This window comes from Pipra filicauda, unplaced genomic scaffold, assembly GCF_003945595.2.
Source record: "Pipra filicauda isolate LSUMZ 115617 unplaced genomic scaffold, ASM394559v2 scaffold385_size793830_pilon, whole genome shotgun sequence".
Lineage (NCBI taxonomy): Eukaryota > Metazoa > Chordata > Aves > Passeriformes > Pipridae > Pipra > Pipra filicauda.
This window is the reverse complement of record NW_024104515.1, coordinates 653,163-665,742: the sequence shown is the minus strand read 5'-3', so window position 1 is coordinate 665,742 and position 12,580 is coordinate 653,163. Positions and strand designations below refer to the sequence as shown.

Here is a 12,580-nt window from a genome sequence, read left to right as displayed (position 1 = left end):
CTCGGGGGAGCCAGGACCCAGCCAAGCTTTGCTGGAGAGAGGCAAGGAGGCAGGGGAGGGCTGCATGGCACAGAGGGGAATCCCACTGACTGGGGCTCTGCCGGGACCTGCCAGACCCAACCGCCGCCCTGCCGTACCCGCCGGGCCCCGCGCTGGCACGCCACGGCACGGCACCCATCGCTCCTGCCAGCACCCACCCGCTCAGCACCCCCAGTCCTGCAGATCCACAGGCACTCCAAGGGTCCCTGCCCCATCCCAACCTCCACCGCCTCGAGAGACAACGCACAGCCTCCAAAACACAGACATTTAATAAACCTGGCTGCATTACCATTATTATTATTTACAGATCAAACACTGGGAAAAACAGTAGAAAAGAGGAACTCTTGTCTTCATAAATACCAGGCCCAGCATAGTGGGGGCCGCACACCCACTGGCAGCCGAGGGGGGACACAGGCACCCGCAGCCACTCACACACACACACAGCCCTGGGTGGCTCCAAGCAGGGGATCAGGTTTGCCCCCTGAAGCACCCAGCTTCTCCCAGACCTTCAGCAGTAAGACAGGGCCATCAGGATACAACCCCCACCCCAGGCAGTGGGATCCCCTCGGTGGAGGCTGCAGAGAGGCAGCTCCTTCCCCAGGGCTGTGTCCCTGCTCTGTGCAGGGGGGAACCAGCCCCTTGCACCCCACCCATGGGTGTTGGTGAGGAGCACAGCAGGCAAGAACCGCCAGCAGTGCAGGCAGGGCAGCCACACATGAGGTTCCATGGGTTTTGGGGACCAGCCACACATCCAGGGACACACAGTATCCTCTGCCTTCCCGCGGGCTGGCAGGGGCCTGATTCTTCAGTGCTGGCAGAGGGTTCTGACGATGGATGGCCAGCCACTACATTGGGCCAGTGGCGCTTTGGCACAGGGGGGGCTGAGTTCAAGGGTCCTGTCACAGGTAAGAGGTCCCTGCTCCTCCCAGGGTACAGCCTGTGCTCTGTCCCCTTCCAACATAGCCCGCTTGCAAGCAACCCATCTCCAGTGCCCACCACGGCACTGCTACACGTCGGAGACCTGCTGGGGCTCCCTGGCCTGGCGCAGCCCATAGAGCCACTTGATGACACGGGCATTGCGCTCAATGACAGAGATGCCATAGGGCACACGCTCGGCCGGTCGCCCCTCCGGTGTGGCAGCGCTTGGCGGGGAGCGCCCGCCCTCCGAGCTGGCCGTGCTCACGCTGTGGAACTTGAGGGACACGATGTCGGAGCTGGCGCGGGCGAAGCGCTCGGCCCCCATGTCCTGCATCTCCTCGGGGTCGAGGCCGCAGTAGTTGAAGAAGCGCTCCAGGTCGGCGGTGGCCCGCGAGAGCCGGTCGCTCAGGTCCGACTTGGAGCGGTGCAGCAGCGGCTGCCGGCGGGCGCTCTCGGGGCGGGCGGGTGAGCTCCGGGATGGGGTCACAGGCAGCCCACCTGGGACAGGGGACGCGGGCACCGGTGTCACTGGGCTCCTCGGAGCTCCACAGGGACGGACGTCCACCCTCCGCACGGCCACGCTGCCGGGGGGCCTGGCGGTGGTGGGGCTCTCTGGCAGCTTGCCAGCCCCCTCCGCCGCCGGCACCTCTGCCCGCCACCTGCACTCCCTGCCCAGCGGGCTCTCAGCCTTAGGGAAGGGGCTGTCACAGAGGTTGATGAGGTTGTTGAGGATCTCCAGGTCAAGGGAGGTCTTCGGGCTGGCAGCCTCGGCGCGGCGCGGTCCCGCGGGTGCCCTGCGGCTGGGGGTGAGCGCAGCCCGGCGCACCCCCGGCGTGAAGAGGGGCTGCTTGAGCAGCAGTGGCTTCACCGGCTCCTGCTTGGTGCTGGCGACCCGCTGACTCTTCACATACTTGGCCTTGTCGGCCTCCAGCCTCTCCACTGCGCTGGGCTTCCCGGCCCCCGGCTCGGCGTGCCGGCGGAAATACGCGGGGCCCTTGCGGAGGATGCGGACGGGCATGACCGAGGTGAAAGGCGCTGTCACCGTCACCCCCTTCATGGTGTCGCCGGCTTGCAGCGCCTCGACGGGCATCCTCCGTGCCGGCACCGGGACAGGGGGTGGGCGGCCGCCACGGGCAGCGAGGGGCTCACGTGCCGTCGGCTGCGAAGAGGGACCGGAGTGAGCGCGGCGGCGATGCTGCCCCTGCCCGCGCCCCGGCCCCGCGGCAGACAAAGGCTGCCCGGGCTGTGCGGTGCTACACTGGCTGCGCCGCCGGCCCCGGGCTGCCTATTTGAAGGCGGACACCACGCCTCCACCGCCGCCGAGCCTCCCCGACACGTCCCCCGGCCAATCCGCGCCGCACGCCTGCTTCAAACCGCACCGGGGCCAATGGGGCCGGCCCCGGCGAGGGGCACCCTGGGGAGCGAGTGGGGCGGGGAGAGCCCAGCACCCCTCAGCGATGCTCTGCCCGCATCGCATATGCCCAGGGATGCACCGTCTGCATCAAGAGGCGCACTGAATGTGCCCAGGGGGTGCATCACCCACATCAAGGGGTGCGTTTCCTGCACCCAGGAATCAATCACCCACTCCCAGAGGAGCACTGATTTCTCCCAGGGGTGCATCGCCTGCTCCTAGGGGAGCACTGGTTGCTTCCAGGGGTGCAATCACCCACATCTTTACATCGCCCATGCCGAGGGGTGCATTGCCGACTCCCAGGAGTGCCTCCCCCATGTCCGGGGTTCCATCACGCACCACCCTGCCAGGCTGGGGGAATCGGTGCTCCACTCTCTCTGCTGTTCCCTCAGCTCTAGGCCCTCTTGCAAGCTCCATGGCTGCCCTTGCAAGCTCACAGACTCACTGCTCCCACCCTGGAGCTCCTTGGAAAGTACGGGTGGGGGTTTCCACCAGTGCTTCCCCGGCCACAGTGTGCTGGGAGCAGCATGGGGCCCTGCGCACCCCGTGTCCTTGGGCCCCTGCCAACCCCAACAAGCGCAGCCGCTGCTACAAGGCAGAGGCACCGTGCCCGCCCACAGCAGGAAGGAGGGGCACACCGAAAACAGCCTGCACCCCTCTGCAGCCCCCGGCCCAGGGGTGGGCACACCTGGAAGGGTCTCAATACCCAGAGAAGCTCAGGCAGTGGCAAGGCATGAAGGGGGACACATGGCTCAGACCTCCTCCCCCAAGCCCCTTCCCGAGCTGCTCTGAGATCTCCCCTGGGGGTCCTGATTTGGGGCACTGCTGAGCCCTGAGGAGGTGAGAGAGCAAGCCCCAGCACTCACCGGGAGCAGTGGTGGGTATGATGGGCACCAGTGTGCTGTGGCCCCACTCGCTCTCACGGCAGCCCCGAGCAGGCAACCGTCACGTCACTCGCTCACCTCCCTGCACAAACTTCCTGGGTGCAGCCCAGATCCTGTCCCAGCTCTGGCCGCAGGCGGCAGGAGTCAGCCCCGGCACCCAGAGCCCCGCCGAGCCATGGCTGAGCCATGGCTGAGCCACAGCTGAGCTGTCTGCACCCCCTGCCAGCCCAGGGGTTACAGTGTGTCAGCCCCAGCCCCTCCAGAATCTGCACCCCAGCAGGGTCCCTGTACAGCACACGGTGCATCCGCCTGACACGCTGTGACAGGCGAGAGGCCTGGGGGAGGATGGCTGTCTGTCCCCGTACTCGTGCCCTGCCTGGGGGGACACGCTGCCTCCTGACCTGGAAAGTGTCTGCAGGGGGGCGGTCAGGCATGGTGACAGCTGGGGATGGTCCCAGCACCAGCACAAATCTTCCTGTGTCCTCTCTGGAGCATCTTTCTGCAGCCCTCTGCAGCACCCCTCGGGTCCAGCACTGCCCAGACCCTGTGCCAATGGCCAGCCCTGCTGCCCTCGTGCCTGTGCCCAGCACAGGGAAGGTTCCTTGGCTGCAAATGCGCCCCCCAAGCAAGGTGAAGGAGGAAAATGTCCCCATGTTGAGCGCTGGAGCCCAGCTCAGTGCCAGACACTCAGCCCTGGGGCCAAGCCGAGGGTGACTGTTGGGGCACAGGGACGAGGACACAGGGTCCCCCAGTGCAGTCACCTGTGGCCGATGTGGGGTCCCCTCCCCAGCACGGACAACCAGGTTAGGCACAACCTGCTGCTCCACATTCCTGCGGTGCTGAGCCGCTGTGCTGGCACGGCCGGGCTGCACCGAGCCAAGGTGAGCCGAGCGGAGCCGCCCTCCAACAGACCCAAAAACATTATCCCATGCTCCAAGCCCAGCCAGAGCTCTGGGCAATAACCAGCATGGCCCCAGCTCCTTGCCTTCCTGGGCCAGGCAGCCCAGCCAGGCTCACTTGGCACACTGGCTCACCTCCTGCCTGGAGGAGCTGCTCCAGAGGTGTGCGGTTGTGACCTCTCCCCCCACCAGCTCACCCAGCCCCACTCTGCTGGCACAGGACTGGCACGGGACCGGCACGGGACCGGCACCACCTCTGCCACCCACCTGGATCGGCCCTGCGGCGTGGGAGCCTCCTCGGCACGGATCAACTGCTGCACTGCTTCCCCCTGCGCTCTTTCCGAGGGTGTCCCGATGGTGTCCCAATGTCCCCGCACCTCCTGCTCCCCAGCCACGTCCTCCCCGTGTCCCTGTGGGACGGCGGACGGCGGGCACTGGAGCAGCTCTGTGTGCGGCGGCTGCTGCTGAGTCAGTGCCAGGCGAGGACGCCCTCCAAGGCAGCTCAGCACTCACATGGGATCGAAACCACGGGGCATTCCTCCATGCCAGGCTGCGTCACGCAGCGTGACAGTGCCTGGTGACGTTCCAAGTGCCGGTTCAGCCCACGGTGCCGGCTGGGCAGCCTGGATGCACATGTGGCCTGAGGTGCTCCCACGGACAAAGCCAAAACCCTTCTGAATGTCGCTGCCCACTGCAGGCAGAGGATCCTGATGCTGTGTCAGGGCTCAAGGGAGACAGGGAAATTCCCAGCCCTCCCGTGGTCACCTGAGTCCCCACGCATCACCGGCATGGCCAGCTGGCAGGGCCTGCTCTGATGTGGAAAACTTGCTTTATTTCCCTGTGCACCTGACAGCAAAAATTCCAAAGTGTAGGAAAATAATCTGGTGAGCAAGAAGAGAGGTGACACACTCTCGCAGCGTCACCAAGCCCGCAGCCACCTGAACCCACTGGCCTGACCCCAGCCCCAGGGTGGCTCCTGCCCCATGGTACTGGCATCTCCAGTCAGCTCTGCATAGAGGGAATGAGCATTTGGCCCACGCCATGGAGCTCAGTTACAGCCCTGCATTGTTCAAACTGCTCTTGGAGCAACACAAGGAGCTGGTGGAGGGAGAAGAGCCAAGGGAAGCACGCAGTAAACAGCTGTCTGGGAGCCAGAGGGCTGCCCTGAGCTCAGATCCACACAACGGGCTCGGCTGGAAAATCCCTGCCCGGTCGGTAGGCGAGGGCAGAGCCCTCAGGCTGCATCCCCCCACGGCTGTGAGGCTGCACGGGTGCAGGCAGGGGGCTGTTGGAGCTGCCCGGGCACGTCTGGCCCGTTGGAGCAGGGCGTTGGAGCCAGGCAGCGCCCCGTGCCTCGCCCTCCCCAGGAGCATCCCGGGACATGCTCCGGGAGGGCAACCTTCTGTAGGAATGCTTCCCCAGCACCTGGTACAGCACCTCCACTGCTGCTCCAGGGACAGGGGCACAGTGTTTGGAAACAGAGGGACTGGCACTGCCTTTGCTCTCACCTCCCACAGACATTCCTCCGTGCCACTCTCAGGACCTCCTGGACGGTAAGTGCAGCTGCAAATGAGCAAAAACACACTCAGAGGCAAATTCCCCCCTGGAAGTGCTGGGTGAAGGCGGCTGCAGGTGCCTGGTAGCACCCACTGGGGCTCAGTGCAGTGTGGGCAGCCCCATGCAGAGGCACCCCCAGAGCTGGGAGCCCCCAACCCCTTCATTTTGGTAGGTGCTAATTCCTGGTGTTTTATTTCAGCCCCTTGCCACATCCTAACCCAGGGCAAACCACCCTCTGCTCCTGCCTGAGTTTCCTCAGCGAGAGCTCTGCAGAGTTGCTCTAGAAGTACATGGGGACATGATGGGGAGGCTCCTGCTGTGCCCAGCATCGCCCTGCTCCCCGTGGGCAGAGGGAAGGATGCTGCCTGCACCCGAATGTCCCCACTCGGTCTCTGCTCAGGGAGCCAGGAGCCGGGGAGGTGACAGATGGGGACATGCCGGGCACGAGGCCTTTGTCTGGCCGGTGGCGGCGGCACGGACCCGCAGATGGCGGCTGCCGTGGGGCCGTGGCCACAGCCCGTGGCCAGGCGAGCGCTGGGCCCTGGGGATCCGGCCCTTTTGTTGGGGTCTCACCTCCGGCAGCGGCCCCTTCCCGGCCGCCCCCCACCAGCCTTTCAACTTTCAACTTGACCTGTTCCTTTCACATGGAAATGAGATGCAAATGGAGCTGGGGCTACCGGGGGTCCAGCGGCTGTAACCCGCCAGCAGGTCCCCAAGTCTGGGGGGTCACACCCACTCAAATGTGGTGGCCAGTGGTCTCTGGGGCGAAGGGGTCCCCTTTGTCCCCCAGCAATGGAGCAGCAGCCCCCCCCTGCCCAGGCAGACAGTCTCCACCGCTCCCAGCTGGAAGCGGATGAGTCTAGCCGGGGCTGAGCTTCAGGACTGACCCTTGCTCTCCCGGGCTGCCGATCCTCCCATGCCCTCCCACCATCCAGACAGCCCCATGGCACGGGCAGCATGCCCAGCCTGGGGAGCCCCGCTGCACCCCCTGCCCTGCACTGGCTGCAGTTGGGATGGGGTCCCCAGTCCCGGCTGGTGAGGAGGGGGCTTCCAGAGGGTTGGTCATCACAGCCCAGTAAAGTCCCGCAGGCAGGGACCACTCGGCTACCAAATGTTGCCATCTGCCTCCGGGGCCTTTGCTCGCATCTGTTGGGGGTGTGGAGGGGTGAGGGGCCGGGGGGCCGGGGGCTCAGCTGCGGGGCGGGCAGGGGGCGGAGGAGGCACGGGCAGGGGGCGGAGGAGGCACAGGCAGGGCAGGCAGCACGTGTCGGGTGGATTTGGGTGAGGAGTGTGAAGGGACAGCATGGGGGTCCCGCACCTAGCACCCCCTCCACCTCCACTGCCCCTGCCCTGCAGCCGTTTGCCCTTGGGAAGGGTCTCACCACCGTCTGCGCTGCTCCTTTGTGCTGCCAAATTAAACACAGGGCAATTGTTGTCTCCTCTCCATTCCCTCCCTGTCCACATCCCCACGGACACACAGCAACCTCAGCTGCCCCGGGGCCAGTTCGAGCTCCCCACGCCCAGTTTCCCCCAGCGCTTTGGACCTGTTCCCTGCCTTCCAGGTCCCCTGGGCTTTTGTACTGCTTTTTAGTGGGACAGAGGTAATTTTGTCCGTGGGAGCCAGTGTGAGACTGTTTGCGAATTGTGTTGAAAGCTGATAACCCGGGGGTGTTGGATTATGGCTGAACGGTGCTCACACAGTACAAGAGACTTTTCCGCTTCTCACACTGCCCCACCAGTGAATGAGAGGGCTGGGGGTGCACAGAAATCGGGAGGGGACATGGATGGGACAGCTGCCCCCCTGACCAAGGGATACTCTGGACTGTAGGACATCCTTGCTTTCCCTATTAAACTGACTTTATCTCCACCTACTACTTTTGTCCCTTTTACCCTTTCCCATTCTGTCCCTCATCCCACCGGGGGATGTGAGTGAGCAACTGCGGGGTGGTGGGGGGGACGAACTGCCTGCTGGGCAGCAGCACCTCAAACTTTGACCATCCCCCACCACGGGCACCCACCGTCCCTGCAGTGCCAGGGGACACTCTTGTCCCCACTGCACTGAACAGCCCTGGCTGCTATCGGTACTCCCACAGGAGCAGTAGCCCCCGAAGGGACAGGGAGAGGCAGGCAGGCAGGGCAGGCAGGGAAGCAGGTCAGGGAGGGCAGACAGGGAGGGCAGCAGGGAAGCAGGCAGGCAGGCGGGAGAAGGCAGCTCCAGGTTTCGCAGGGCTGCAGCCCGCTCTCCCAGCGACACCCGGTGGGTGCTGGGGGAAGAGCTGCCATGAGGCATCCTGGGGCGGTGGGTGCTGGGATGGGACGGGGGGTGGGGGTGGTGCTGGGGGTGACCTAGAGTCTGTCTCCTCACCCGGCTGGTGCAAGTGGTTCATACGCTGGCTCACAGTTGGGTTCCCGCAGTGTTCCAAGGTGGGACAGCTGCCACACTCGGGGGTCCCCGGGGGCCCCATGCCAACCCAAGACCCCGCAGAGACCCCCGATGGGGACAGGAACCGTCACTGGGAGACACTTGCACCTGCAAGAAGAGTCTGTGATAGGTGGGAAGCAGTTCAGGCGGGGACAAGGGCAAAGTCCAGGACACCGCCAAGAATAATCACCCCCCTGAGCTGGAGACTCTGCCAGCTGGGACCAGGACGAGGAGCAGAGCAGGGCCAGGCTATCACCCGTCCGCATCCGGAGGTGGTGACGCGCCGCCTCACGTCACAGCTCCGGCAGCCAGGACTGGCTCCTGCCCGCGTGGTGCTGCCGGTTTCCCAAAGCGCAGTGAGTTACCCTTGGGAGATTACCGAGGGACCGGTCAGACCGGACCCCACTTCCTTCCTGGCTCCCGCTCCCACCCCAATGCCTCCCCGCGGGGCCGGGGCCATGGGTGGGTTGTCGCTCCCGCCAGGCTCAGCCCCGTGAGACGTGTGTTTTCCTCTGGCGGGCTCAGCGCCACGGGAGAGGGCTGGAGACGGCTCTGCGGGACTGCGGGGGCATGGAACGTGGGGGCACGGGACGTGAGAGTCCTTCCCAGGAGCGGGATAGGAGCGGGCAGGGGATGTGTCCGGATCCCAGCTGACTCAGCTGGGAGCTACGAGCAGAGGCTGGGCTGCAGGTTGGGCTGCTGGGGCCTTTATCCCGCGGCCACCCGAGACTGCCGGGATCTCGGGGACCAGGCTGGGAGGAGACGGGCGCTGCGTTGTCCTGCCCTGCCCATGCAGTGGGAGGTACAAGACCTCCATTCCCAGCAGAGCAGCTGCCCAGGCCACTCAGCGTCCAGGTGAGAGCCCTCTTTACCCTGCACCAGGCTGTGCTGAGCCCCGATGGGCTGTGCTGAACCCTTCAAGGCTATGTCGTGCTGCAACGTGAGCTCGGGCAAGTTCAATGCCCTCCTGGGTACCGCACCTGCTGCTGCCAAGCCCTAGCCCTCCGGGATGAGACCAGGTGGAGCCCAGAAGATTCCACACCCAGGGCAGGAGGGCACAGTGTCATCACTTGAAGGGAGCAGAGGGGTCCACAGGGCTTGCAGAGGGCAAAGGCGGATTGGGCTGGGCTGTGGATTCCGCACCCCCGTGGCACATGGGAGGGAAGCTGTTCTGCCTGCCTGCCCACGTAGGCAGCGGTCACGGGAGGACAGGGTTGGGGCTTGGTGTGGTCAGATCTCACCCCAACACTCATCGAAGTCTCTCCTCGCAGCACAGCAGCGTCGCCCCTGGGCCCAGGGACCCAGCCCTGAGCCATGGCACTGCTCACCCACCTCCTCGCCTGTGCCTTTGGCACAGGCTCCTGGGTGGCCATCAATGGGCTGTGGGTGGAGGTGCCTCTGCTGGTGACGGTGCTGCCGGAGCAGTGGGACCTGCCCTCCTACATCACCATCATCATCCAGATGGCCAACGTGGGACCACTCTTCGTCACCCTCATGAACCGCTTTCGGCCTGGCTTGCTGAAGGAGGTGGCTGTTATCTACGTGGTCGTGTCTGTGGGTGTCATAGCCTGCTTGCTCCTCTCTTTCCTCTGGAACCACACTTCTGTCATCGCTGGGAAGTCCCACAGCATCGCCTTCCTGATCCTCACCTTCTTCCTGTCCTTGGTGGACTGCACCTCCTCCGTCACCTTCCTGCCCTTCATGATGCAGCTGCAGCCCCAATACACAACCACTTTCTTCATAGGCGAAGGGCTCAGTGGGCTGATCCCTGCTCTCATCGCCCTGGGACAGGGCTCTGGCATCTCCAGCTGTGCCAACGTCAGCTACGAGGTCAACATCACCACTGGCAATGAGACTGTGGAGAACACCATCTCCCAGCTGGAGACCCAGTACCTCCTACCCAAGTTCTCCACCCTTGTCTTCTTCCTGCTCATGACTGCAATGATGCTGATCTGCTTGCTGGCCTTCTTCTTCCTCAGCCGGCAGCCCAAGGTGTGGGAGCTCTCCCAGCAGCAGCTCTTTCCCGGCAACATTGTGCTGAACTCATTTGACCAGATCCTTGATGAGGCAGCTGACTCGCAACTGAGCAGAGGCTGCTCATGCTCAAAGGATCCCAAGGGCCAAGGGGACATCCTGCCAGAGAAGGTCTCCTATTCCCTGACCAAGCTCGCCTTCATCTACCTCCTCATCACCTGGGTGAGCGCCCTGACAAATGGGGTCCTGCCGTCGGTGCAGTCCTACTCCTGCCTGCCCTACGGCCACACCACCTACCACCTGACAGCCACACTCAGCTCCATGGCCAACCCCCTCGCCTGCGTCGTGGCTGCGTTCCTGCCCAGCAGGTAGGTAGTGGGGTGCAGGGAGATGCAGCAGGATGCACCCCGGAGGATTCTGCCTTAAGAACGGCCCCTGCTTTGCAGGGGCTTGCAAAGAAGGCACTGAGTGGGAGAGAGTCTGTGGGGTGCCCATGCCCTGGCAGCACAGACACCCCAGGAATGGAGGATGAAGCCAGCAAGGAGCTGTCTTTGCCACTATCCAGGGATGGGCTGGTGGTGTTCCCAGTGTCACTCACGTGTCCCTTGCAGGTCCCTGTTCCTGATGGGCTTCCTCACCATGGCAGGGACAGGCTTTGGTGCCTACAACATGGCCATGGCGGTGATGAGTCCCTGTCCACTCCTCCAGCAGTCCCAGTGGGGCGATGCCATCATTGTAAGTCACGGGGTCCCTCCCACCCGGGAAGATCTCTGAGGCCACCCCTGGATCTGTCCCCCAGCCCCACAGTTGGGAACCTCCCCCAGCCCTGCTGACCTCTCTCCCCCCTGTGCTGCCAGGTCCTCTCCTGGGTGCTGTTCACCGGGACGCTCACCTACATGAAGGTGATGGCCGGGGTGATCCTGCGGAGCCACAGCCGCAGTGCGCTGGTGTGGTACGGGATGCTGGAGCAGCTGGGCTCCCTCCTCGGGGCACTGCTCATGTTCCCCCTCGTCAACATCTACAGCCTCTTCAAATCCGCTGACTACTGCAGCCTGCAGTGCCCAGTGGGACGGGCACCCCAGGGCTGATCCTCCTGCCAGCACAAACTCCCAAAACCAGCGAGGCTGGGTGGCTGGGAAGCAGCGCTGGGACTGGGATGGCTGCAGGCATGTCTCCCCACCAGATTCTGCCAGGTCCCCAGGCAGCAGCAGCTCCGGGGCTTTGTCCCCAGCCTGGGTACAGGGTGTCCCCATCACATGAAAGCAATAGAAAGTGTTTGCTCAGCCCTCTGCCTCCCTGCTGCCCCCCATGCTGAGGGAGCTGCCTGTGCCAGTGCCCCCCGCCTGGGTACCTCTCAGCTGGGGCCATGTCCCATCCCTTCCCCTGGGAGGTCTGTCACTGTTTGGCATCGTGCCCTAAAGCCCCCCTGGACTCCACGGGTGGGCACAGCCCCAGCTGCACCCAGCAGCTCCAGCAGCGTTCCCGGTCCTGTGCTGTGGCAGCTGCCCCCAGACAGGGGGTTTGCAGCCAGCTGGGGGGAGCGGGGACAAAGGCAGTCATGGGGAGGGGGGTGGCGGGGGGACACAGCGCATTCATGAGGGCCCCAATAGCAGCTGGGGAAACTGAGGCACGGTGGAACTGGGGGCACGTGCTTGACATTTGCCATCCTCTGCTGTGGCCCTGTCTGTGCTTTTTGCACCCTCCCTGCAGCCCTGTGCCTCGCTGCACCCCATCTCGCCCCGCTGCAACCCAAGAAGGGCAGTGCTGGGGGTGCAGAGCTGGAGAGGGGCCACGGCAGAGCCCCGCACTGGAGCAGTGTGGGCACAATGCCCATCGGCGGGGGTGTCACACCACCAATGCCAGGGCTGGGCCACCTGGTACCCAGCTGTGCCCTGACTGTGCTGGCCAGGTCAGGAGCCAGGTGAGCACCAGGGTATGGCAGGCACGGAGGGTCAGGGGGCAGCGGCAGCTCCGGGATGGGACAGCGCCCGTGCCTCGCACACGCCTGCGCCCCTTCCCTGGGGCACGAGGCAGCCGGGCCTTTGTCCCCGGCCCTTTGTCTGGCATCTGCTCCCCGTGCTGGCGGCAGCACCAGACCACGGATTGGAGCCACTTCGGGGCTCCGGCTGCGGCCCGGCCGCCTCCGGGAAGGACGCACTTGGAATACCTAATGGCCAGCAGCCTCCCAAGCTGGCACTGGTGGGGGTCCTGCAGCTGAGGCAGCAGAGAGGGCAGGAGTGAGGGCAGCGGGCTCTGACCCCCAGCACCACTGGGCATTCCCTGGCAGCTCCCGGCTGACCCCACAGCCCCACACATCCAGGATTCACGGGGGGCAGGGGCTGAGGACCGGTGGGAGACGTGGGGGCACAGCAGGGCAGGTTGTCTCATCCTGGGAGTGGGATGTGTCCCTTGTGGGGAGACTGGGAGCCAAAGCAGAGTCCTGACCCCTCTCCTCCTGCTCCCCAAAAGGATGCTC

At 64.7% G+C, this 12,580-nt stretch overlaps 2 protein-coding genes across 3 annotated transcripts; one reads left to right on the top strand and one right to left on the bottom strand.

Moving 5' to 3' along the window:
* Positions 1-303: 303 nt before the first annotated feature.
* On the bottom strand, positions 304-8,131 carry FAM110A (family with sequence similarity 110 member A). 2 transcript variants are annotated; one of them, XM_039384912.1, is made up of 3 exons: positions 8,074-8,131; positions 5,660-5,714; positions 304-2,116 (listed from the first exon to the last, which is right to left on the bottom strand). In XM_039384912.1, exon 3 carries the CDS (start codon positions 2,045-2,047, stop codon positions 1,046-1,048), a length of 1,002 nt encoding a protein of 333 aa, XP_039240846.1. In that variant the 5' UTR covers positions 2,048-2,116; positions 5,660-5,714; positions 8,074-8,131; the 3' UTR covers positions 304-1,045. The 2 variants fall into 2 exon arrangements, with proteins under 2 accessions (XP_039240846.1, XP_039240844.1); XM_039384910.1 differs by lacking the exons at positions 5,660-5,714; positions 8,074-8,131 and adding an exon at positions 4,419-4,544.
* A 1,290-nt stretch (positions 8,132-9,421) lies between these two features.
* Positions 9,422-11,216, top strand: SLC52A3 (solute carrier family 52 member 3). The gene is made up of 3 exons (XM_027721803.2): positions 9,422-10,472; positions 10,716-10,839; positions 10,962-11,216. The coding sequence occupies exons 1-3, from the start codon at positions 9,445-9,447 to the stop codon at positions 11,190-11,192; spliced, it is 1,383 nt and encodes a 460-aa protein (XP_027577604.1). The 5' UTR covers positions 9,422-9,444; the 3' UTR covers positions 11,193-11,216.
* Positions 11,217-12,580: the final 1,364 nt, after the last annotated feature.